The sequence below is a fragment of the Nycticebus coucang genome, chromosome 13 (assembly GCF_027406575.1).
Source record: "Nycticebus coucang isolate mNycCou1 chromosome 13, mNycCou1.pri, whole genome shotgun sequence".
NCBI classification, from domain to species: Eukaryota; Metazoa; Chordata; class Mammalia; order Primates; family Lorisidae; genus Nycticebus; species Nycticebus coucang.
Window position 1 is genome coordinate 52,996,644 of NC_069792.1, and position 24,112 is coordinate 53,020,755.

The window sequence follows — 24,112 nt, forward strand, 5'->3', positions numbered from 1 at the left end:
TACATTGTAGCAAAGACTTTATATTTGAGAATCTTTACAGCTTACATTTCCATTCCATTATTACAAGTGATGAAAAGCAAAAATTGCAAGTAGCATGCAAATTATAAATACACAGTCTTCCCACTTCGAATTCCTACTTTCCAGTGTTATTTCCCAATTTATGCAGGAAACTGCCTGCAAAGCTGAAACTGATTAGAAAATTCTTTATAGTTTAAAATATCTCTTTCTCATTTTAAGAGAAACCAAATAGCCAACCATCAAAATTAAAAATAAATTGAATTGTCACAGTCTTTTACAGTTATTGTTATAGATCCACTTCATTTGCAGGTGTCCAAAATATAAAAGGAATAATTCTTTATCTTCAAATTCATCTGTTCTTAAAATGCTACTTAAAACTTTGGTTGTTTTCCTGTAATATAAAAGAAAAAGTTAATTTATCAATTGAATACAGTTTTTCTAATTAGCTTATCAACCCAAATACTGTGAACCTACTAAGTGTTTACAGATCTAAATGCATGTTACTATGGAATCTATTAAAGTAACTAGAATTGTGAAATAACAAAACAATTCTTCTGTTTAAAAATATATGTAATTCATTTTTAAATATATTAAATTGTATTCCAAACTGTTGTTCTATTTCTGTGGAAGCTAGCTTTAAAAAATGTACTAATGCATCAATCAAAAGTAAACTTAATTCTAATGTGTAAGTTTGTTCAAAATAAAGTATCTGTCAAACTTTTATTTACAAAATAAAGTGTTATTAAAGATGGAAAACTACAATGAAAAAGTGACTGTATTTTATGTAACACTGAAGTTTATATTTATTTTTACAGACCAAGGATTACACATTTCAAAGATCTTTAACAGGTGTGAAAATTCAGACATCATCAAGTACATTTTTCCTCATTAAATATGCTTATTTGACAAGTTGGGTTTTTTAATGCTAGTCAAAAAAAAGTTTTAATATGTGCTTTAATTCATTTTTAAAAGAAAATTGGGGGCGGCGCCTGTGGCTCAAAGGAGTAGGGCGCCGGCCCCATATGCCAGAGGTGGTGGGTTCAAACCCAGCCCTTGCCAAAAAACTGCAAAAAAAAAAAAAGAAAAGAAAATTGGCTGTAGTCTATAAGTTAAGGAGTTTAAATTAAGAAATGTTGACATAAGCTATGAATAACATAAAAAATTTAATTGTAACTGAGAAAAAATGCTATGGATTCCCAAGGGTTAAAATCCCAGAAAGGGAGACAAGAGAGAGGTAGTAGTCATCTCACATATAAGCTGTTCTCAGTATACCTAAATTCTGAGTCTTATCTCACCGAAATCCTAGTTGCCTTTACCTAATAGATTGAAACTCAAATTTCAGACAAATTTAAATAGAGACCATTAAGGACAGAAATCATTTACTAAGTGAATAAGGAGAAGAAATAGGTACCATATTAAAGCACTCTCACACATTATTTTATTTAATCCTAACAACAGGAGATTATCATCTCTATCTGTAATTGAAAGCAAAACTGCTTCAATGAGGTTAACTCATTTGTCCAAATCTGAATTACCAGTACACAGAATGTACTACAATTTGAACCCAAGTCTAACGCCAAAACCCATGCCCTTTCCAACAAATATGCTAAAAGACATATGTATCTATGTATGTATTGTGTGTATTCAGGTGGATGGAATTTAATAGGATAACACAGAAATATAAAAGGCTACTAATAGCAAAGTAATGATGAAGAAAAGGTAACAGAACTTGTTTTAGTGTATAAAAGACTAATAGAATAGAATAGAGGGCCCACAAACATACCAGGCCTATATTGCCACAAAGGTACCAGAGGGCTATCCTTTCAATAAACATTGCTATAAATCAGGCGTCCTCAAACTTTTTAAACAGGGGGCCAGTTCACTGTCCCTCAGACCATTGGAGGGCTGGACTATAGTTTAAAAAAAACTATGAACAAATTCCTGTGCACACTGCACATATCTTATTTTGAAGTAAAAAAACAAAACGGGAACAAATACAATCACACCACCTCATGTGGCCCGCAGGCCGCAGTTTGAGGACCCCTGCTATAAATACTAGATATCTATGTAGAAAAAGTAAAACTTGACTCCTATCTCACCTTATATAATAAAATTAATTCCAGGTGGATTACAGAACTTAACTGAAAACCAAATACACTAAGAATATGGTATGATACTTTCATGACCTTTCAACAGAAAAATATTTCTTAAAAAAATACAACTATTCCATTCTATTTCTTGAGTAGACTGGTAATTGATAATAATTGGTATACACCTTTAGATTTTGTAATTTTCTGAATGACTTTTATTTTGTAATAAAGGTTATAAATCTAGAAGTAGAGTCAAATGAAAATGCTAAAGACAAATATTTTGGCATATAATATTACAATATTAAATTTAAAAGCTACGTACTGGTTTTTGAAGTACAATGGGATGATCAGGCAGAAAGTCTGGTTTTTTTCTGCAGATGGAAACACTTGAAAGCTTCAACAGGAAATCTCTGCTGTATTTAATTCTCTCTGTAGATATAAAATATCAAACATAATATTACAAGACACAGAACTGTCTAGGTAACTTTTGACTCTTTTCTTTCTGGATGACTCTTAACTATTCATTATTTTATATAGTGATCAGTAGTGTCTGTGCAAAAAAGAGGGGAACAAAAGCTTTGAAAAAACATCTACTCCCTCTAGTTTTCCTTTAACATGGCAAGAAAGCCAAGTAACCAAGGAAAAATAGAAGAGAACTGTTTCAGAAAATGGCTAGATAATGCATAGCTTTTTTCCATCTGGTTATTCAAGTCTAATAAAATGATCTGGTATTATAAAATATAACAGTAGTAATACCTATTGGGCAATTCAGATCCTGCTAATGTGGAAACTTAATGAGCCTATCCTCAATCAATACTAAAAACTAAATATAATAAAAATAAATTGAATTGAAGAAACACTGTACACCTGGCTCTGAAACAGGAACTACTAGGTCACCATGGACAAGACTCGATAGAGATAATCATTCAAGTATCTGCACATTTCTCATCAGAAATGATTACCAGAAACTATCACCAAGATAGACCATATGCTGGGCCAGAGACAACGGAATAATATTTTTAAAGTACAAAAAGAAAAGAACAGTAACCCAGAATTCCATATTCAATGAAAAAAAAATCCCTCAGGAATACATGTGAAGTAAAGACATTTTTAAATGAAGGAAATATTAAAGAATTCATCAGCAGGAGACTAATCTACAAGAAATGCTAAAGGAAATTCTTTAGGCAGAAGAGAAATGATACCAGATGGAAACTTTACTCTTCAGAAATAAAGAAAGAGCAAAATAGATGGCTAAATAGTTGGATTAGAATAACAGCTTTTTCTCCCGCTAAGTTTTTTTTTTTCTCCCGCTAAGTTTTATAAAAACTGTGTATTACTGTTGAAAACAAAAATTCTAACACTGGTGCAGTTTTCAAGATATGGAGATATAATACACATAACAACTATAGCAAAAACATCATTGCAGTGAGGTGAAAGAAAGGGGACTTGCATATGGCTGGAAGGCTTTACCATCACCATTATGTGCGAAGTAGTACAATATCAACAAGTAGAAAAGTTGTATATTATAAATGTCCAGATCAGTGTTTGTTTGTTTTTTTTTTATTGTTAAATCATAGCTGTGTACATTAGTGCAATCAAGGGGTACAATGTGCTGGTTTCATATACGATCTGAAATATTCTCATCAAACTGTTCGACTACAGATCAGTGTTTTTTATCTCACAGCACACTTGAACCTACAGTTAAACTTCCGCAGCACACTTAAACTATGTTGATCATGAAAAAAAATGAGTAAAAAAGTATAACTAACTATGATTTGAACTTCTTTTGAAAATAATTAATGATCTTTAAAAATTTTCACATCACACCTAAGGTCCTCTCACAACTTACCAACGTGCCACAGCACACTGGTTGAAAATCACTGGTCTAGATCATAACTGAGTAAGGTTAGATATTGTACTATAATTCCTATAGTGACAATTCAAAAACTGCAAAGAAATATACCCAAAAGTCCAATGGATAAATTAAAATGGAACACTAACAAAATCCAACAAATGCAAAAGAAGGCAGAAAAGGAAAAAGAACCAAACAAAAAACAAAGAAGACAAACTGAAAAGAGATAATAAAGTAATAGACCTAAATCCAACCTTATCAACAACTACATTAAATGTTAATTTGTGTAATTTGTGACCAACAGTCAGTGAACTTTTTCTCTAAGGGGCCATAAATATTTGAGAATTTGGGGACCATATGATCTCTATCACTGCTATTCAATTCAGTCTTGCAACACAAAAGCAGGCAAATGAAGGGTGTTGCATTAGCCTGCGGGCCATAGTTTTTTGATGCCCTATCTGAAACACTATATTAAAAGCTATGAGTTGACCGAATGGACAAAAAGGGAAGACCTTACTATATGCTGAGCATAAGAGACACACTTAAATATGACGACACAAAAACTTTTGTAAGAAGGTTGGTAGAAGCATTAGTCACAATAGTAAAAAACTGGAAACAACATAAATATTTATCAATTGGTGCCTAGATAAACAAACTGTATGTAGCCATACAATGGAAAACATAACCACCAATTAAAAGAATACATGTTACAATATGGAAGAGTTTTAAGTAAAAAAATAAAGTTATAGATTGTATGATTACTGCATTTATATAAAATGTGCAGAAATGGTAAATCAATAGACAGATATAATCATATTAGTATTAGTTGTGTGGGAATTATGTGCAGGGTTCTTTTTGTGGTGATGGAAATATAAAAGTAAATTGTGGTGATGGTGGCACAACTATGTCAATTTACTAAAAAGACAATGAAGTGTACATTTAGAATGATAATTTTTATGGTATATAAATTATACCTCAATAAAACTTTTTAAAAAGGAATAGGAATTGGAGGCCAGTGGATTCTAAATTTGGACAATGGGGAAGATAGGGAGGGACAGAATGGGTATCTATTGTTGCTATAATGCTATATGGAAACACTCAATGAGAATTTCCCAGTAATGGGAACAACTAGTGGCTTAAAAATAACTAATATTTAATACTCAATTTCAAACTGTTCTCTGAACTTATCAGTCAGAGGAAGAAACTGAGGAAAGCTCCGAGAAGTAAAACAAAAAGATGAAAAGATGGAAAATAAAATAGTCAATATGAGAAAATTAGAGAGTCAATTCTAGTAGGCTACTATGACTAATATCTGATAATAATTGGAGTTTTAGAAGGATAACACAGAGAAAATGAAGAAAAATAAAATTATCAAAGAAATATACAAAAGATAATCCACATTGGACGGTCCTAAACCTTGAGATTGAAGAAGTCTGTCATTAATCTATTTTATGTTTCTACAGATTTGCCTTTTCTAGACATTTCATACAAAAGGAAACTTAACAATATGTGAATTTTTGAATCTGCTTCTTTCACTTGATGTAACAATTTTAAAGTTCATCCTTAACCTGAAATTTTATACCCAGCCAAACCATCAACCAAGTATGAGAGCAGAATCAAAATATTTTCAAATATACAAACTCGAAAACTTCACTGATCCAATACCCTTTTAAACGAAGCTTCTGGATAATGCAATTGAGCAAAAGGAGGAGGTAAATAAATAAAGAAGAAAACAAAGAAATCAAAAAAATAGATGAGTGATGTCAGCGAAATTGGTCAAGTAGGGAACTCTAAAATCTGTCCCTCTACAAAAGCAATAAATAAGCCTGTTAAAAAATCATCAGAATCATCAACTTTCTCAGAACTCTGAAAGCTTATGGAAAAAAACCCAAAAAACAGGATGCTCAGTAAAGAAAAATATAGCTAAATTTTCAAAAAGTTTTATGGCATTGTAAATGACTTGGGACAATTCCCCACTATCCAGGCTCAGCCATGGTCTTGGATACAATGGCCTCCATTACTTGGTCAGGTTCCCAGAACTGGATACAGCAGTACAGACTATTATCAAACAATTATGGTTATTTGTTTTGACCTTTTTGGTGGCTCCTTGAAGAACCATTTTGGGGAGTTTGCCAGTTATTTGCCTAAGAAAGAACTTTCCCAGCACTGAGGCTGCTACTGGCAATCCATTTGTCAAACATTTAGTGGTAAATATATTAGCAGATTCCACCTGGGGAAAGGGGCAGTTGGAGCAAATATTAGGCATATTGAAAAGCTTGGGAGGAAAAGCTAGAAAACACAATGCTTTGAGGAAGAAGGGCACTATGAAAATTCCAGCTGTTCCTAAAAATCTAGAAAGGAACATGCATGCCAAAGGTAGGCTCGTGCTCACAGAAAGGCTTGATAAGGTCCTGAACATCCACCTCTTACTGATCTTCAGATTCCTGATACACAGGAAGTAAAAGCAAAGGTAGAATTTTAAACTGCCTGGCTGTGTATAGAAAGTGTATGTACATTTCTATATGTATGTACACACAGAGCATATGCAAAGACTAAAAGAGGAGTTTGTTTTCTGTTTTATTTTAATTGTAGGTATTGAAGGAAATCTCTACCAAATCACTAGCTGACCACTAACAGAACAGAACAGAGACTTTCATGGTCATGCATGACAAAGAATATAGACTTCACAATATTGGTTCAGGGAAGTCATTAACTAACAACAAATGACAAAGATCAATAACCCGGGTGAAGAAAGAATATCTGATTTCCAGAGCACATTATAACATTCGAAATAGTTCAGTTTTCAACAATAACCAAAATTACCAGGTATGTAAAGTATGAAGAAAGCATGAAGACATCTATAGAAAAAGAAGAAGTTAACAGAAACTTTCCTTGAGGAAGTAAAGACAATGAACTTAGGAATATACTGGGGGGATATAAAATGCTACTGTGAATGTAAAATGATATAACTACTGTTAAAAATAGTTCCTAAAAATGTTAAACAGAATTATATGATACAGCAAGTCTACTCCTAGGTATATATCTGAGAGAAATGAAAACAGGTGTTCAAACAAAAACTTGTACATAAATGTCCATGGCAACATTATTCATCATAGCCAAAAAGTGAAAACTCCAAAATGCATTAACTGAGAAACGGATAAACAAAATGTGGCATAATCCATACAAGGGAGTATTATTTAGTCATGGAAATGAAGTATTGATAGTGCAACAATATTGTGAACCTTGAAACTTTTACGGTAAGTGAAAGAAGCCAGACACAAAAGATCACATATTGTTCCAAACACAAAGAAAAGATAAATATTTGAGGTTACAGATATCCCAATTACTCTGAATTAATCATTAGACATTGTATATAGATATCAAAATATCACATGGATCCCCCAAACATGCAACTATTATCAATTTAAAATAATTTAAAAAGGTCACATACTGTAAAACTGTTTATATGACATGTCCACAATGAGTAAATACATAGAAACAGTAAAAGATTAGTGTTTACAGTGCCTAAGCAGAGGGGACAATGCTTGATGGGTATGAGGTTTCTTTTCAGAGTGATAAAAATGTTCTGGAATTAGATAATAGTGGTGCTTGCACAACACTGTAAATGTACGAAAAGCCACTGAACTGTACATGTTAGAATGGTTAAAAAAATATGGATACTAATCACATTGGGTGAATAGTGAATTTCACTTAATAATAAAAAAAAAAGAAACCAAAGGATTGTAAGGTGATATTCCAATACAATAGCACAGATCCATTCCAGGATAACAGCTACACCACAGTACTAAAGAATAACTAGTCCATACGGGAACAGGATAATAGAAGATGAAAGGAAAATCCCCTCTAGGGAAAAAAGAACCCATATACTTGAGCATAAATTATTACAGGTAAGTATGATGGGAGCTGTTGGAGCATTTGAGGTAAGAGTTAACATAGAAAAACAAGGCAAAAATTAGCTTCAGAAAAATAATGGATTGCACACAAAAGGAGATAATGCACTTGCTGGCCAAACAGCTGTATTTACACAGTCATAAAATATAAAGAATGATTAAAACTTTAACTGAAACTTATGAAATAACTATGTGGTGTGGAAGGGAAGATGAAAGGATGTAGAAGTGGTGGGACTGATGTGGCAGAGTAAAGTTTTCATTTACCAAGAGAGAACTTCAATATGTAATATCAAAAATTGAGAAATTTGTAAATAACAATTTAGATACTTTGTTTAGAAATATGGGAGTTAACACTAAAAGAAAAAGCTAATAGGGCGGCACTGGTCCCATATGCCAGAGGTGGCAGGTTCAAACCCAGCCCCGGCCAAAAAACCACAAAAAAAAAAAAAAAAAAAAAGAAAAAGCTAATAAAGTCTTTCCAAACTTTTTCACTTTTAAACTATATACATGGATTGAATGACAAAAATTTGAAAACTAAATAATTTTTATTTTATTTCAAAAGTAGCTAGTGTAAGAGAGGCTATTATTCTCCCCCAAGAGCAATTCTTTTCTTCTGCTTCAGTGATAGAATTAGCTGGCTATACAGCTAAACACTCTATTTCTCAGTCTGCTCTGTCACTATGAACAGATAAATTATGGCAATGAGATGTAAATGGAAATAATATATGCAACCTCTGAGTCATACTCTTAAGTCCTCCTTCCTAATGGTGAGATAGGGGACATGATGGCAGGAGCAAAAGGCAATTATCTTGCACCATGAGATGGAAGCAATGTGTTGAGGATGATGTAGCAATAAGATAGAGAACACTGGGGCAACAGCAACTTCATAGAGCAAAAGCAGGATAGCCCCTCAGATTTTACATAATATAGAAAATCTAGAAATAAACTTCTATCTTGTTTAAGACCTTGTTACTTATTTCAGTCTCTCTTCTAGAGCAGTTAAACCAATAGCCTGACTATATTAACCCCCAAAATACATAAAAATCGACCCAAAAACAACATAAAATTTTTTTATATATTACACATACGTTTGCAGCTCAGCAACAAAGTAATATGACCTCAAATGAATGCTGAGACATTCTGTGGTGAAACTGGGCACTATGGTAAAACTTTACCTTTTTTAACTGGAGACTGATGTTGCTGTTGTTCATTAAGACCTTGAGAAAAGGTTTGCATTCCATTCGTCTTACACTGTTGAACAAGAAAATACACTTTTAAACTCAGGTTTAAAAATGTTAAATAACTTTTTTCCACAACCATTTTCCTAATAATCAAAATATTAGTCAAGACATATTTGGGGCTAAATGGTAAATACTCATGATAAGCCTGCTTATTAAAAATGAGAAACAAAAACATTTTTCAAAATATATTCCATACAATGGAATATTATTTAGTCATAGAAATGAAGTATTGATAGTGCAGTAATATTGTGAACCTTGAAAACTTTAAGTGAAAGAAGCCAGATACAAAAAGATCACATATTGTTCTAAACACAAAGAAAAGATTAATGTTTAAGGTTACAGATATCCCAATTACCCTGAATTAATAATTATACATAATATATATGTGTGTTTACCGGTGCCTATGCAGAGGGGACAACTGCTTGATATCTATAAGTATTTTTTGCCATGATTATAATTATTTCTGAAAGGGAACATAAAACTAAATAAAATCAGAAATACTGGCAGAAATCAATGTCCTAAAGAGAGAAAGGCCTTGGCCCATAATTTTCTTGCCCCACTTGCGAGACCATCTTTATTGTGAGATTGGCTAAACTGATCTAATGACATTTTAAAAATCTACTTTTAAATTAATTACTTTTCTGATTCCATGCTCAGTAAAAAGTATTCTGATAACAATTTAGCTTTCCATATATTTTCCTAGAAGCACATAATATACAAGTTATACCAATAAGAAAACTTAGAACACAGCATAGCAATATTTTTCCTTATAAAATGATTGGTTTTCTGATTCAATAAATCAGTTTTACAAACTTGGTAAACATGCTCTACCCCTAAGAAATGATCTCCCTTTGTTTTGACAAAAATTACCTTGCAAACATCTTCAGACCAAGGTAGGTTTCTTTGGAGACATCTATTCTGAGAAATGAATCCCTCTGCTTCATCAATCATATATTGGCAAGTTGTTCCTTACATTTCTGCAAATTCTACCAAGGTAACACTGCCTAAAAGCAGAATGACTAATTATTTGACCCTTATGATTCAATACAGACCTTATGTTTCATCAGAAAAAAAATCAAGTTTTAGTAGTTTTTAAATAGGAATAAAAAAATTGAAAATGTCAAAAATTTTGGTTTTCTAAAACTTCTTCCTGACTTTTAAATTTAATACCTGTAATGCGGTATTCTAAGAGTAAAAAATTTTCTATGAAAAATTTTAGCAGATATGCACTTCACAAACTTTGTAACACTTAAATGTGAGACCTAAATTCAAACATGTCCTTTTTATCATGTCTGCACATATTAATACCTAAAAATTCTGATTATTTTAAATCTTTCATATCATGTAAAAAAGAACATCTGTAAAAATTTTATAAAGTCAGTGGGCGGTGCCTGTGGCTCAAAGGAGTAGGGCGCCAGCCCCATATGCCGGAGGTGGTGGGTTCAAACCCAGGCCCAGCCAAAAACTGCAAAAAAAAAAAAAAATTATAAAGTTATTATGTTATCTCATTTAAATATCATAATCATATAGGAAAATAAGGCAAGTGTTAGCATCACTGTGTTATAGGCAAGGAAAGTCAGGTACAGAGGGTTTGGTGACCAACTCAAAAGTATATAGATAAGAAATAATTGAGCTAGTTTTTGAAACTCAGGGCTACTTTGTATAGTTATGGAGGTTGTGCATCTAAAGGAGCCATTTGCAACATAGATGTATATTTTCTAGCAGATGGAAGCAAAGGATTACCTTATTCTAGCAAAACACATGTTCTATAATTTTTATTCCTCTTCTAATTCTTGCAAATATACCAAATGAGTAGCGGTGGCCTGTTGAACTCATTTAACAAACACAGAAGGCCTATGGCATGACAAGCACTGTGCTTTGTATCAGAAATACAAAGATAAACATGACATTCTAGTATCTGTTCTCAGAGACTCACAAACTAAAAGGAAGCAGAAAAATATCAAATCATAATTAAATTTGAGAAGTTCTATAACAAAAGATATGCAGAAGTGCAATAGAAGGATGAAGTAACCGTACCAAACTGGCTTAGAAATGTCAAGAAAAGCTTTAGATAGGAGATGATGCTTAGACTGACACTACACTTGAAGAGTTAGTAGGAGTTATCCTGGCTACCTGGAGAAAAATGGATGTTTATGGACTAAAAGAATAGCCTTGGGCAGCGCCTGTGGCTCAGTGAGCAGGGTGCTGGTCCCATATACTGAAGGTGGCGGGTTCAAACCCAGCCCCTGCCAAACTGCAACCAAATAAAATAGCCTTGTATTGGGGAGCATGGGATCATACGGGTAGTTCAGGAAATGGAAAAAGTTAAATAGGCTTGAGTAAAGCAAAATAAGCATCAAGTTTTTTTTTTTTTTTAATTTCAACTCAGTGCTATTCACAATATATGGTACAATCCCCAGTATATGTTCTCAGATATTCTATTTAACCTTTTTATATTCTATAGCAAAAATGTTCTCAGTCTGTTGTGTGAAACAAAATGTACGTATATATACATACCACTGAGATTAGGAAAAAAAATAGGAAGGAACAAATGTATATCAATCTCCATTCCTAGAATGAAAATTTAAAATGTAAGATTTATAAATAATATCAGCCTGTAATCCTAGTACTTTGGGAAGCTTAGGTGACATGATAACTGGAGGCAAATATTCCAGACCAGCCTGGGCAAAGAAAATTTGAACATCAGAAAATTAGGTTGGGTACAGTGATATGTGCTTATAGTCCTAGCTACTTGGGAGACTGAGGTAGAAGGATTGCTTTTGCCCAGGAGTTCAAGGTTGCAGTGAGCTATTGTCATGCCACTGCACTCCAGCCGACACAATAGAACAAGACTCTGTCTCTTAAAAAAAAAATAAATCAAAAGATAAAATGTATATAGAAAAAAAACTGTAACTCAAATCTTTAAAGAGTTTGTTTCATATAAAAGAGCTTCTAGGAAGCAAGCAAAAATCTTATATAAAAGAATGGGAAAAACTGGGCGGTACCAGTGGCTCAGTGAGTAGGATGCTGGCCCCATATACTGAGAGTGACGGGTTTGAACCCGGCCCTGGCCAAACTGCAACAAAAAAATAGCCAGGTGTTGTAGTGGGCACCTGTAATCCCAGCTATTAGGGAGACTGAGGCAAGAGAATCGCCTAAGCTCAAGAGCTGCAGGTTGCTGTGAGCTGTGATGCCACAGCACTCCACCAAGGGTGACAAAGTGAGACTCTGTCTCTAAAAAAAAAAAAAAAAGAATGGGAAACGATAAGAATGGGTTGTACAAATGAAAGGAAATCCATATGACTCTAAAACAGATTAAAGAAGGCAAATCTTGATGCCATTGATGGCATGAATTCTCGATACTCTTCCCATCAAGACGTAAATCTCAAATGGCAGAAATGATATTGTGCTAGTTTTAAGGCCCAGGCTTTAAGAGACTGGAAGCTTCCACCTCTTGTCTCTTGGAACATTAGTATTGAACCTAGAGGTAATAATGTAAGAAGCCCAAGTCATTTGGAAAGGTCTTTTATAGGTGCTTGCGCCAGTCCACAGCACCAGCTGAACTCCAAGCCAAGGGCCAGTATCAACTGCCTGCCATGTGAGTTTGCCATTTTGGTCATCCAGCTCAGCCAAGTCTTCAAATGACTCCCAGTCATAGATGCTAGCTGAACTGTAACCACATGACTGAACCAGTAGTACCACAGAGCCAGGAAAGATAGTAAGCTTTTGTTTGAAGCCAAAGTTTTAAAATACTTTGTTATGAGGAAATAATAAAGAATAAAAAGGTTACAGGAAGTTGTTAATGCAGAAGGAAGATGATAGCAGACAGAAACATGGACTTACACCAAAAAATGAGTAGTGCTAGAAATGGAATAAATAAAGACAAAACAAAATTCATTCAGTTTTAAAAACTAATTTAAAAGACAACAAAAGCAAAAATAGTGGTAATGTACTGTGTTTTTATAGACCAAGCAAAGGAAAACTGTTACTAGAATAGCACAAGAATGGGAGGGAAAACTCTACCAAAAAGCTACTATATCTAATAATTGAGTTTCACGAGGTCAACATACAAAAATCAATTGTCTTTCTAAATCCTAGCAACCAACAAATAAAATTTAAAATTTATAAATTTTTCACACACTAAAATGGCTAAAAATAAGGTTGATCATACTGATGTTGGTAAGGGTTTGAAGCAAAACAGAACTCTCACATACTACTAGTGAGAATAAAATGTTACAACTCCTTTGAAAAACATTTTTATAGTACCTTATGAAGCTAAACAAACTTATATGACCCATCAATTCCATCCCTGAGTATCATGTATACATCCACACAAATATTTGTACATAATAGTCCATTACTTAGTATCTTTCAAAAGTAGATACAATCCAATTACCAACTGTTGAATTAACAAACTGTTGTATGTACAGTAGGATACAATCCCACATCAGAAAGAAACTACTGATACAAACAACAATATGAAAAAAACTCAAAAAATTATGAGCAAAAATATCCAGCACCAAAGAATATATATGATCTCATTTATATGGAATTCTAAAACAGTCAAAACTAATCTATAGTTAAAGGAAGCAGATCAGTGGGTATGTGGAAAGAGAAAGACAGTTAGTGGTTACTGGAAATGGGAGTAGTAAATGATTGCAAAGGGATCTAAGTCACACTGGGGAAAGATGGAATTGTCCTATATTTTCATTTAGGGGTGTATTGATGGGGTAAATATTTGTTGAAAGTTATTGAACAAACAAGTTAATTTACTGAAAGTAAATTATACCTCAATGAAGGTGGTTTAAAAAATATATCAACTATCTCTGACATAGGTTCTGGGAGCTTTGACATTATAACGGAAACATCAAACAAAATTGTAATTTTAGACCTAATTTAATTGCATTAGTTGATTTTTTGCCATAAAGTTGCAATATTAACATATATATTTTACATATAAAGTTTCTAAAACAAAGTCAATAGTTTCCCCAAAGTTACGAATATTACTATTGTATAATTAAGGAAGTGTTAGCTAGTGGAACGAAATATTTCAGTTATAGAAAACTCACCATTAAAGCAGGAGTAGTCAAAATAACATGGTGTCAATTTAGAGATATACAAACAGACCAATGGAACAAAATAGAGTACATAAACGTACAAAACTTACATATATAATAATGACTCTATAATCAGGGTGGGAAGGAGGAATTAGTCAAGAAATTATGCTTTACAATTGGCTGTCTGTATTTAAAAAATTAAATTTCTATCTTTTTCTATCAATACAAAAACTTGATATCAGGTAGACTACACAACTAAATATGAAAGCAAACTTTAAAGCTTTTATAAAACCATGCAGGAAAATATTTTTTGATTAAAGATTTGTTAAATAAAAAGTGAAGTCATAAAACATTGATAATATGACTACATTAACATTTTAAACTTTTGAACAAAAAACAACACAAAAAAGAAAATGACTTAGTAATTTCACTCCAGTTTTATACCACAGAGAAACTTTCAAACATGTACAATACATAACTTACAGATGACAGTCGTAGCATTATCATAAAATAGAAACAAGTACCTATCAATAGAAAATGCAATAAAAATGTGTGCATACTGCTTTATTCATTATAAAGTTGTCTAGTATTCCATTTATAAATACACTTATGCATGAATAATCTATTTATGGAAACATATGGATAAGAAATTGGTATAAAAGTTACTTCTGGTCAAAAGAAATAGTTGACTGGGGGATAAAGACTGGAAGGAAACTACTTGCTAAATATCATATGTACTTTGAATTTTAAACTTTGAACTTTATGACTATTTTACTTAAGATAAAAATTAAATTTTATTATAATCCTTAATGTTAAAGAAAAATATGGCAAAAACATATGGGTACAAAATTAATAAAACAATTTAAAAATTCTATTACAGCAAAATTACAAATACTTTCATGGAAAAAATGACAAATTGAGAAAAATTATCTCTGGGAAGGTTGGGATGGTGGAGGGATATACAAAAGGTTTTTAACTATATGTTAGGTTTATTCTTTTTTTTTTCTTTTTTTTTATTAAATCATAACTGTATACATTGATATGATCATGGGGCATCATACACTCGCTTCATAAACCATTTGACACATTTTTATCACAGTGGTTAACATAGCCTTTCCGGTGTTATCTCAGTTACTGTGCCAAAACATCTACATTCTACATTTACCAAGTTTCGCAAATACCCCTGTAAGATGCACCACAGGTGTGATCCCACTGATCCCCCTCCCTCTACCCACCTACCCCCTTTCCCACTTCCCCCTATTGTTAAGTTGTAGCTGGGTTATAGCTTTCATGTGAGAGTCCCAAATTAGTTTCATAGTAGGGCTGTGTACATTGGGTACTTTTTCTTCCATTCTTGAGATGGTAGGTTTATTCTTTAAAATTTTTTAAACTAAATACAGCAAAATGTTTAGATTTGAAAATTTTGGGCAACACTGTGCAGGCATGTTACATTCTCTTTAATATATGTTTGGAATATATCATAAACTTTTGGTGTTGGGGACCAGCCCCAAACTACACCATGAGTTCTTTCCCAGTGACTTGGAGTGGTGAAAGGATGAGAGAAAAATAAAAAGTCAAAAACACAAAAGAAATGTTTAAAAAGCAGGCCTGTGGTACCTTCCACCTCCAAATGTGAGGATCAGAGGAAAGGCCCCTAACTCCAGGCTAGTTCCATGTTTATTACACTATCACTGTTTAATCATCAATCTAATGGGGGAGGGGGCTAAACCCTTACATCATGGTTCTTGCTGGGCTTGCATTTTCTAACCAAACTATTTCTTTAACTAACTACCTTAGTTACACTGATTTACCGCTTTCTTTTTTTACTCTAAGTTATTTATGATCTTAACACAAACAGAGCATGGGACAGGGAACACAGTCCAGGAAAAGGATATGGAAACCATGCACAAACATCTCAAGAGTAGCTATTAAGCCCCTGGGAAAACTTGTGGGCAGATGAGTTGACGCTGCTGCCAATACTGAGAAAACGGAAAAAGGAGGCCCTTTCTCCTTTATCTCCCTGAGAGACCTGTTCTCTCTTACTGAGGTTTAGGTGCCTGCATTATTTCCAGTACATTCTGCACTCACTCCCTATTTTCCTAACTCCCCAAATACACTCACTCTCCCTGAGAGGGCAGGCTGCCTGCACCAGCCTTGTCTCTCAGGGCTCAGTGACCTCTAAATCAAGTCCTGCTGGGGAAGGGGTAAAGCTCTGGCAAGACAGTTTCTCTGTTTGAAAACACCAGGCTTCAGGATGTCACCCTTGCAACAGATTTGAGATTCCCAGGATTGCTTCTGCAGTCTGAATGCATATATACTTTCCTCTGGTCCACTTCTCTCCTCTCTTCCCTTTTGCCCATCATCTGCAACCATTTTCTTAATTCACTTCCTAACTTATTGGTTTTAAACACATGAAATAATTATTTCTAGCAATGTAGGCACATCAAGATATGACTCTTCCCTTAAGCACCCACAGGTCCCCTCACTCTTTAGAACATATATAAAGCACTTAGTATAGTATCTGGCACATAATAACTAACTAACAAATGTTACTGTCCAATATAATGCTTCATTTTATAATTTCTAAGACTTACTCTGCTAACTCCACTTTGTAAGCACTGCGTGTTGCACGGATATTCATTTTGAAAGTTGAAAGGGAACACTGCTCCTGTTAGGACAGAAAAAAATGTATTTTAAATATCTATGACTTTAATAAATAATTTAATATCACCTAAAATGCTTACATGTCCAGGATATTATTGGTACTGTTTTAAAATGTTTTTTCATAATGTACTTATCAACAAACATTTATCCAATTCTATGAAATGTAGCAACTGTGTTAGGGAATGAGTAGGAGTATACAAATATGGAAATCGAGTTCACAGATGAAGGAGTTTATAGTCTACTTAAAAGACACGCTCAAAAATAATGACTATACATGTAATACAATTACAGTAGGTAATTTTGGAAATTTAGCAAAGGTACTAGAGAGCAAAGTAGGTTTGGGGGTATAAGGAACGTTTCACAAGAGGAAGTGTGTTGCTCAAGGCCAAAATTAATTTCTGGTTCACTAAACTTTTCCACCTAATAATATGCTGTCTGGATCTCAAGAGGATATAAGGAAATAAGGAATCTTCCCACCTGTGTCCCTTCTCATTCACTCACATGAGAGAGAAAGGATCAGAGAGAAAAACTGGATCTGAAGAGGTGAAGGGAGAGGTGCTGACAAAAGGCAGGTCACAGAAAGGAAATGCTGCCAATGGTTTTTTACTCTTCTTTCTAGGATAAAATCTGAGACTTAACCTTACACACCTGCTGCCATTGCAGCAGAAGAATACAGGATCTGCACTGCTAAACTACATAACCCATTAATTTCATCTGTCTGTCCTAAATCATCACCATCTGGAGAGCAAACATGGTGAGAGGGGAAACAATCTGCCTTGTAGATTGTCCAACCAAGGATGAAAAACAAACAAGGGACAGGAGTTGTTGCATATCTACCTTTTCTGTCTCATCTCTGTACCCAATAAAAGTCTTAATTTTCCTTCTTCTAAGTAGCACATTAATTCAGTTGAACACAGAACACATAGACTAAAGAAATTTAACTAGGTTGTATGTATATCACCTAAGTAAGACCACAGAATCTATTCCGGCAATAAGTAATGAACAGAATAAAAAGGTTAATATTCTAATTAAGATGTTTAATATCAAGTATTTCAAGAATGTGTCCAAAAGAATAGTTTTACGGGCAAAAGGAAAATAATTTTATAATGTTTGTTTAGACTTTGTGAAATTAGATATGTTCCAGACTAACAAAGCCCTACATCTATCAGAGTACCAGTATGCCACTATAGACTCTAAAAGCACTATTTTGCGCTAATCTTTTTTGTGTGTTTGTTTTTATTTAGGTGCATCCTTATACTGTTTTAAAAGGTTAATTCTCTGTCCAGTAGATTGTCTTACAGTGATCATAATCACAGAACACAATTTATGTTGTGAGTATCATTCTGATCAGACTCCAGTTTACTGGAGAAATGAAACATGAAAAAAATTAACACGAAGTTACTTTTAGTCAAGGACTATTCTACCTACTTTTGTAGGTCTTGTCAACTATGGGCCAGTAGATTATTAAGAATCTTTTCCTTTTGGTAATACTTGTAAACTCTAAATATCCACTTGAAACAATTTATGTATGGGTTAGCTTTCAAATACTAATTAGCTATTAATAAATTAATATTTAAAGAACCGTACATTATATTACTTACCTGGTGGAGAAGTCAGATGACGAACAGGTCTTGCTGGTTGAAGCGGTTTACCAATCAATTTTTTGGTTTCCATTGTCACAAAGACCTTGAGGTTCCATACTTTAAGAAGGAAAAATATATTTTTATCTTTTGGACAAGACAATCAAGGTGCTTTACATATATACGACTAACTACAACACTCATTTGAAGATAAGTTAAGGTATAAAACTCGAACACACAAAAGCACTTAAAATAATATGCAATAGCCTTATACCTTTATAAAATATTCATCACAATTGAATATTCCCTCTTTAGAACATTTTCCTCACTCAACTTCCCTGACTCAATTATTTTCTTTTGGTTTGTTTCTTATTTCTTTGATTACCTCTTCTAACTTCCCTAGATGATTCATTTTCTATTCTCTAATTAATGTAGGGATTCTTCCAAAATTGGCTTTGGTAGCTAGCCTCATCTATTCTCATGGTTGCAACTACCTATGTGATAAATATGCAATAATTTATACTTCCAGCATCCACCTCTCTTTTAAATTTCACTTGTTTTTCTAACTGCTTAATGATATTATCAATTTATACATTATCATAGGTACCTCAAATTCCACATATCCAAAATCAAATTAATGACTTTGACCCCAAAGATGTCCCTCCTCCTGTATTCCTTAAAGTTATCACCAATTCCTTTGGACCACACTTGGTAAAAGATACCTTTAATTCCATTGTCTAAATTAGGGCCTCTCACCCCTTAATTAGTCTCTAATTCCTGTTCATACTACTTCCAAAATATATCTCAAGTCAATTTTCTTCATTCACACCTCCACTCTCTCTAGTTCCACAGTAGCTCTTAATTCATCTCTTTGATCACCTTTTAAATGGATTCAAATGTTCCCCCTTTCTGTTCTTGGGACACCAAGAATTTATCCACAATTATAACATGTAGACTATACTAAATGTTATACACTATAGTTTACCCTGTACTATAATTGTACATTTCTCTTCCATGCTAGACAAAAATGAAGAACAGATTCTTCATAAACAATGAAGACAATGTCTGTTTACCTGTATGCCCTGTAACTAAACACTGCACCTGGACTTAATCCAAAGTAGGTACAAACCAAGAATTCCTTGAACAAATGGATGAATATAGTCTCTTTTCTCTCCAAAATATGACCCCGTTACACAGTCTTGACTTCAAAACCTCAGTTACCCATCATCTCTTGGAGTATTAATAACAGAAGTAGGTACCAATGTTCATGTTGTACACAGTAAACCACTTGCCTACACCATGTTATTCAAAACAAACTCTAGAAAAATGTAGGCACTACTACTAGAGCTCAGCCTATTTGGGTTCATCTCATGACACCACCATCTAGTTATATAACTGTATTCCTAGCCATGATATAAAGACAAAATAATTTATATAAAGCACTTAGCACAGTACCTAGGACACAGTAAAAGTTCAGAAAATTTTAGCAAATCTTATTATCATCCTCATTTTATAGATAAGGCTTAGAGAAATAAGGTCATGTGTCCAAGGCCATAAGTGTGCCCATACCCACACTTCTGGTCAACACTCTACAACCTAGCTAGCCTCAATCTCTCTTACCATCACATCCCCAGGCAGAATTGCCCAACTTCTGGTTAAGAAACCTTTTTTATATGTTTATAAAGCATTCATCTCCTTTTTCAACGTGGTCCTTACTGCACTAGCTGAAATTACCTATTGTGTGACTATTAAATTACAGTTCTGTAATTCAGGTATATCTCTAGTGTCTATCACAGTGACTAGCCCACAGACGTTCAATAAATTTTTGAATTAATGCTATTTTCTTTCACCACATATAAACATTCTCCCAAACAGCTATAACTTTGTCAAGACCAAGTGTCAAGCCCTTTCTACTTGGAAAGCATCCTCATGTCTCACAGTGTTAAATAAAATCGTTTACATGAAATTCTTTAGTTCCTAATAACCTTCCTCCACCATTAGTCCCTCCTGTATTTTGGCTGTAAGTTTTACTAAAATAAATCATAGCAAATATCACAAAAATTATATTTTATGTATCTTTGTATCTTTACTAAATGAAACTTTATTTTTATTACGTCCTGTTTTCTAACACTTGTATGGGACATAAGCTTTCTAGATTTTTATGCCCATCAAAACATAGCCAAAGTAAAACCCTACTTGACGTTGCACCAGGTCATCCAGAAATAATTATAGGGCGGTGCCTGTGGCTCAAGGAGTAGGGCGCCAGTCCCATATGCTGGAGGTGGCGGGTTCAAACCCAGCCCCGGCCAAAAACCACAAAAAAAAAAAAAAAAAAGACAGAAATAATTATAGTCATATGATCCTATGGAAATCATAAGTCTAAATGACTTTCTCCAAGTATAAAATAAGGTTAATAACTGTTTTAGTTCCAAGAAATGCTTTATCCTATGTAAAAATGTCTTTGAACATATATAATTCAAACGATAAAATCATAAACTGAAAATCTCTCATCAATGATAACTAAGCTCAAAAAAGTTTTTTTCTGAAATTAGGTGATAAGTCAGTCAGTACCCCAACTTAATACCTACCAGTTTTGTAATGTATCTATTAACTAGTATTTCAACATGGCTATTAACAATATTCTAAACAAAACTAATGCTATCTGTACTTCTTGACAATATAACTTTGATATTACAGGAGACAAAAAAGCTATAAGCACAAGTAGGAAAAAACAGACTTCAAACACATATTTATTGATTTTTACGTGTAAGAATATATTTAAAATAGGGCCAAAAACAATCTAATATACAATGCTTTATTCAATGTTTATCCTAATCAATTTAATAGGACCCTAATTAAATACCAGTAGGTAGTAACTTTCCATCCTGTTTCCCAAATAAACTAGTGAATCGGAATACAATAGAATAGAGTACTTTGGCACACACTTCCTTGTTTTTCATTGCTCAGCTGAAATTGAGTTGTAGGTTGTAAAGTCTTTTCCAGTTGCTGAGCAAGGCAAATCCACAGTATTCAAACGAGGGATTTTCAAGAGTTGGGGAGTTTCAGAACTCTATTATATGACTTTGCAATACAAATAAATAAATAAAAAATGCAAGCTCCTTTAATACCACTTACCCTTCGATTTATACTAGGAAAGTTACAGTGAGGGGTCCCATATATAGAAATCCAGGTCAGTTAAGGAAATTAGAAAAAAATAGTGCCATGTAGTATGCTGTTTAATGTGTTTAAAAAATAAAAGTAAACTATGTCTGCACAGAAACACGGACATTATTGGGCATGAGTTTGGGATTACAATGCCCCCTACATACCACCACCATGTCATTAATGAAAAACGTTAAGTATTTACAAGTAGTAATTATTATTGTAAAGCTAATTCATGGGATTAAAATCAAGATCAAGACAGCATTTCACAAATTAAAACCTATTTCTCAGTTTAGTTGAAAATAATAACTACTTGCCTGAACTACAAATTAGGTACATAAAAAAACTTCCATCTTAAACTCTAATGCCTGCTTCACCCATGGAATGTACAGCTCGAAAGGTTTCCCTTGAAGCTACTGGTACTACCTAGAGTAGGCACTTACGATATCAACTATTATAAAGGACAACAGTTGCAAAAGAAACAGAATCCTACCTACAACACTGAGCAAGTAGCAGGCCTATCATAAGGTTGTTTTTCTAAAAGTAAATACAGAGCATCATAAAGTTTATGTGCAATTTAAAATGTATACGCCTTTTGACCTAATGTCTTAAAAACATTGTTTCTGTTAACGCATGTTGAGAAACAGTTGCTGAACAAAGTAGTATTTCTCAAGTTCACACATTTAACAAATCATCTTAAAAGACTAAGTTTTATGAATAAAATATTAATCTACAAATCAGGAAACCTAAATTGCAATTGTATTCTACATCTGGCAATATTAACTGTATCTCAGGTTCCTTTTTTGTTTTAAAAAATTGAATATGAATCCTCAGGCATGACTAATTCTGAATCACAAATTAATGTAGAATTTTCTAAATTCTAAGTACAATGGGATAATAAGCACATATACTTACCAATTTGAACACAATCTTATTGCCCAGCATACAACATCCTTTTTATACTAGAACACTCTTTTTAGATCCTACTACAGGCTAAATGCCTTACATATATTCTCATCTAATTTTGAGCCATACATGAACTGTGGAGGAAATTATTATCAGCCTCACTTTATAAATGAGAAACCTGAGGCTCCCAAAAATAAGAGATATACCCAGTTCACACAACTTAAAAGTGCTAAAAAGTGAGGATCTGACTACAAAGTTCATGCTCTTGTCTCTAAAATTGCCTGCTTGGTAAGAAAAAGAAAGACAACTGACTGTCCACAGATGTTTCTGGACACTGCATGTATTTCTAAAAAAAAAAAAAAATTAACTATTAGAAGTTAAAATTTTATAAAGTCATGCTGAATAAGCTTTCACGTTCTAGTAATTTCCATTTCCTCAATTTACAATTTTCTTAGGATGCCAAATAAATTAGGGATTACTATGCTCTTCTCATGCTATAGACACAGTGTACTGATATACTAGTCACAGGTCACAACATAATACCCTATGTATTGTTTATAGAAGCTGGGTATTGTGCTGAAAATCTCCAATTTAAATTCAAGACTTTTTTGTGAAGCGCTGCTGGTTCTGCTGCCAAATAATTGATAAAAATGAAAAAAATCACATTCTCATTCACCTTTTATTTCCCATGTGACAACCGGATAGGATTGAATCTCAGTTTCCAAATTCAAAACATTACTTTTAGAAAGTTAGGATTTCTTGAACCCGAATGTGCTGCTAAGTACTGCGTAAAGCAACACAAAGGGAATATCGGAGAGCAAGGAAAAAAGCAACTATGACTCAGGTGCTGAAAGACATTTTACATTCCATCAATCTGGTTGCTTTATTCAATTAAAACTGAAATATCAAAAAACTATTAGCCAAGAGTTAGTTTCGGTACAAGCTTTCTCTTTATAACTAATCAAAAAAAAATAAAAACAGAAAAAAAAAGAAAGAAGAGGCTTTTCCCCTCCCATTGGAGGTATTTTTCAATACAAACAGAATGTAACGTTTAGACGGGATAAAACCGCCCAGGTGTTGGTGGCTACCTGACTAATCTGAGTGCCCTTTTCCGCAGCGCTGGCTACAGTACCCGCAGTGAAAGCCTTTTGCCACTGGGATGGGGACAAAAAGTCTCAAACCACCCCGCCACCCAGCACCAGGTCCCGGGACAGAGATAGAAGCTCCGCGTGTTGATTTACCTTCTAGGTGGTCGGTTGGGGTCGCCCTTCCCTCAGGGGCCCAACTACTCCCACGGCCGCTGGGCCCCCGGCGGTTCCCCCTGTCCGACGTGCCCGCTGCCGCCCGACCCCGCGGGGGCCCGCAGTGACCGTTCCCGACCCTCCCCAGAGCGCCTCTCCCTCGCCTGCGAGTCGGCGCCCAGCCGCCTTCTCGCATCGCGGGGCCCGACTTCTGTCCGCTGAGTCGCTCATCCTCCCGGGTCACCTACCGCCTCAAGATCCAGGAGGATTTCAGGGCAGCAGCGTCGCCGCGCTCAGCCTAGACGCGGCGGCCGAGCGCCCCGCTGCCCGTCGGGGAACGGCTCCGGCCGCGCGTCCGCTCGCGGTCCCGAGTCGCGGCGGCGGGGGGCG

At 34.3% G+C, this 24,112-nt stretch overlaps 1 protein-coding gene across 2 annotated transcripts; it reads right to left on the minus strand.

Moving 5' to 3' along the window:
• C13H8orf88 (chromosome 13 C8orf88 homolog) lies at positions 1-24,112 on the minus strand. Of its 2 annotated transcripts, none has more exons than XM_053558882.1 (6): positions 23,971-24,112; positions 18,435-18,533; positions 16,764-16,837; positions 9,047-9,122; positions 2,431-2,537; positions 1-409 (listed from the first exon to the last, which is right to left on the minus strand). In XM_053558882.1, the coding sequence occupies exons 2-6, from the start codon at positions 18,505-18,507 to the stop codon at positions 386-388; spliced, it is 354 nt and encodes a 117-aa protein (XP_053414857.1). In that variant the 5' UTR covers positions 18,508-18,533; positions 23,971-24,112; the 3' UTR covers positions 1-385. The 2 variants fall into 2 exon arrangements, with proteins under 2 accessions (XP_053414857.1, XP_053414858.1); XM_053558883.1 differs by lacking the exon at positions 23,971-24,112 and adding an exon at positions 22,491-22,647.

Bases quoted from the DNA above. Each gene is read 5' to 3' on its own strand.
- C13H8orf88 (XM_053558882.1), bottom strand. From the start codon at position 18,507: ATGGAAACCAAAAAATTGATTGGTAAACCGCTTCAACCAGCAAGACCT. The intron at 16,838-18,434 runs GTAAGTAATATA...CTGTCCTAACAG, and splicing joins TCATCTGACTTCTCCACCAG to GAGCAGTGTTCCCTTTCAAC. The intron at 410-2,430 runs GTACGTAGCTTT...TTTATATTACAG, and splicing joins CCATTGTACTTCAAAAACCA to GAAAACAACCAAAGTTTTAA.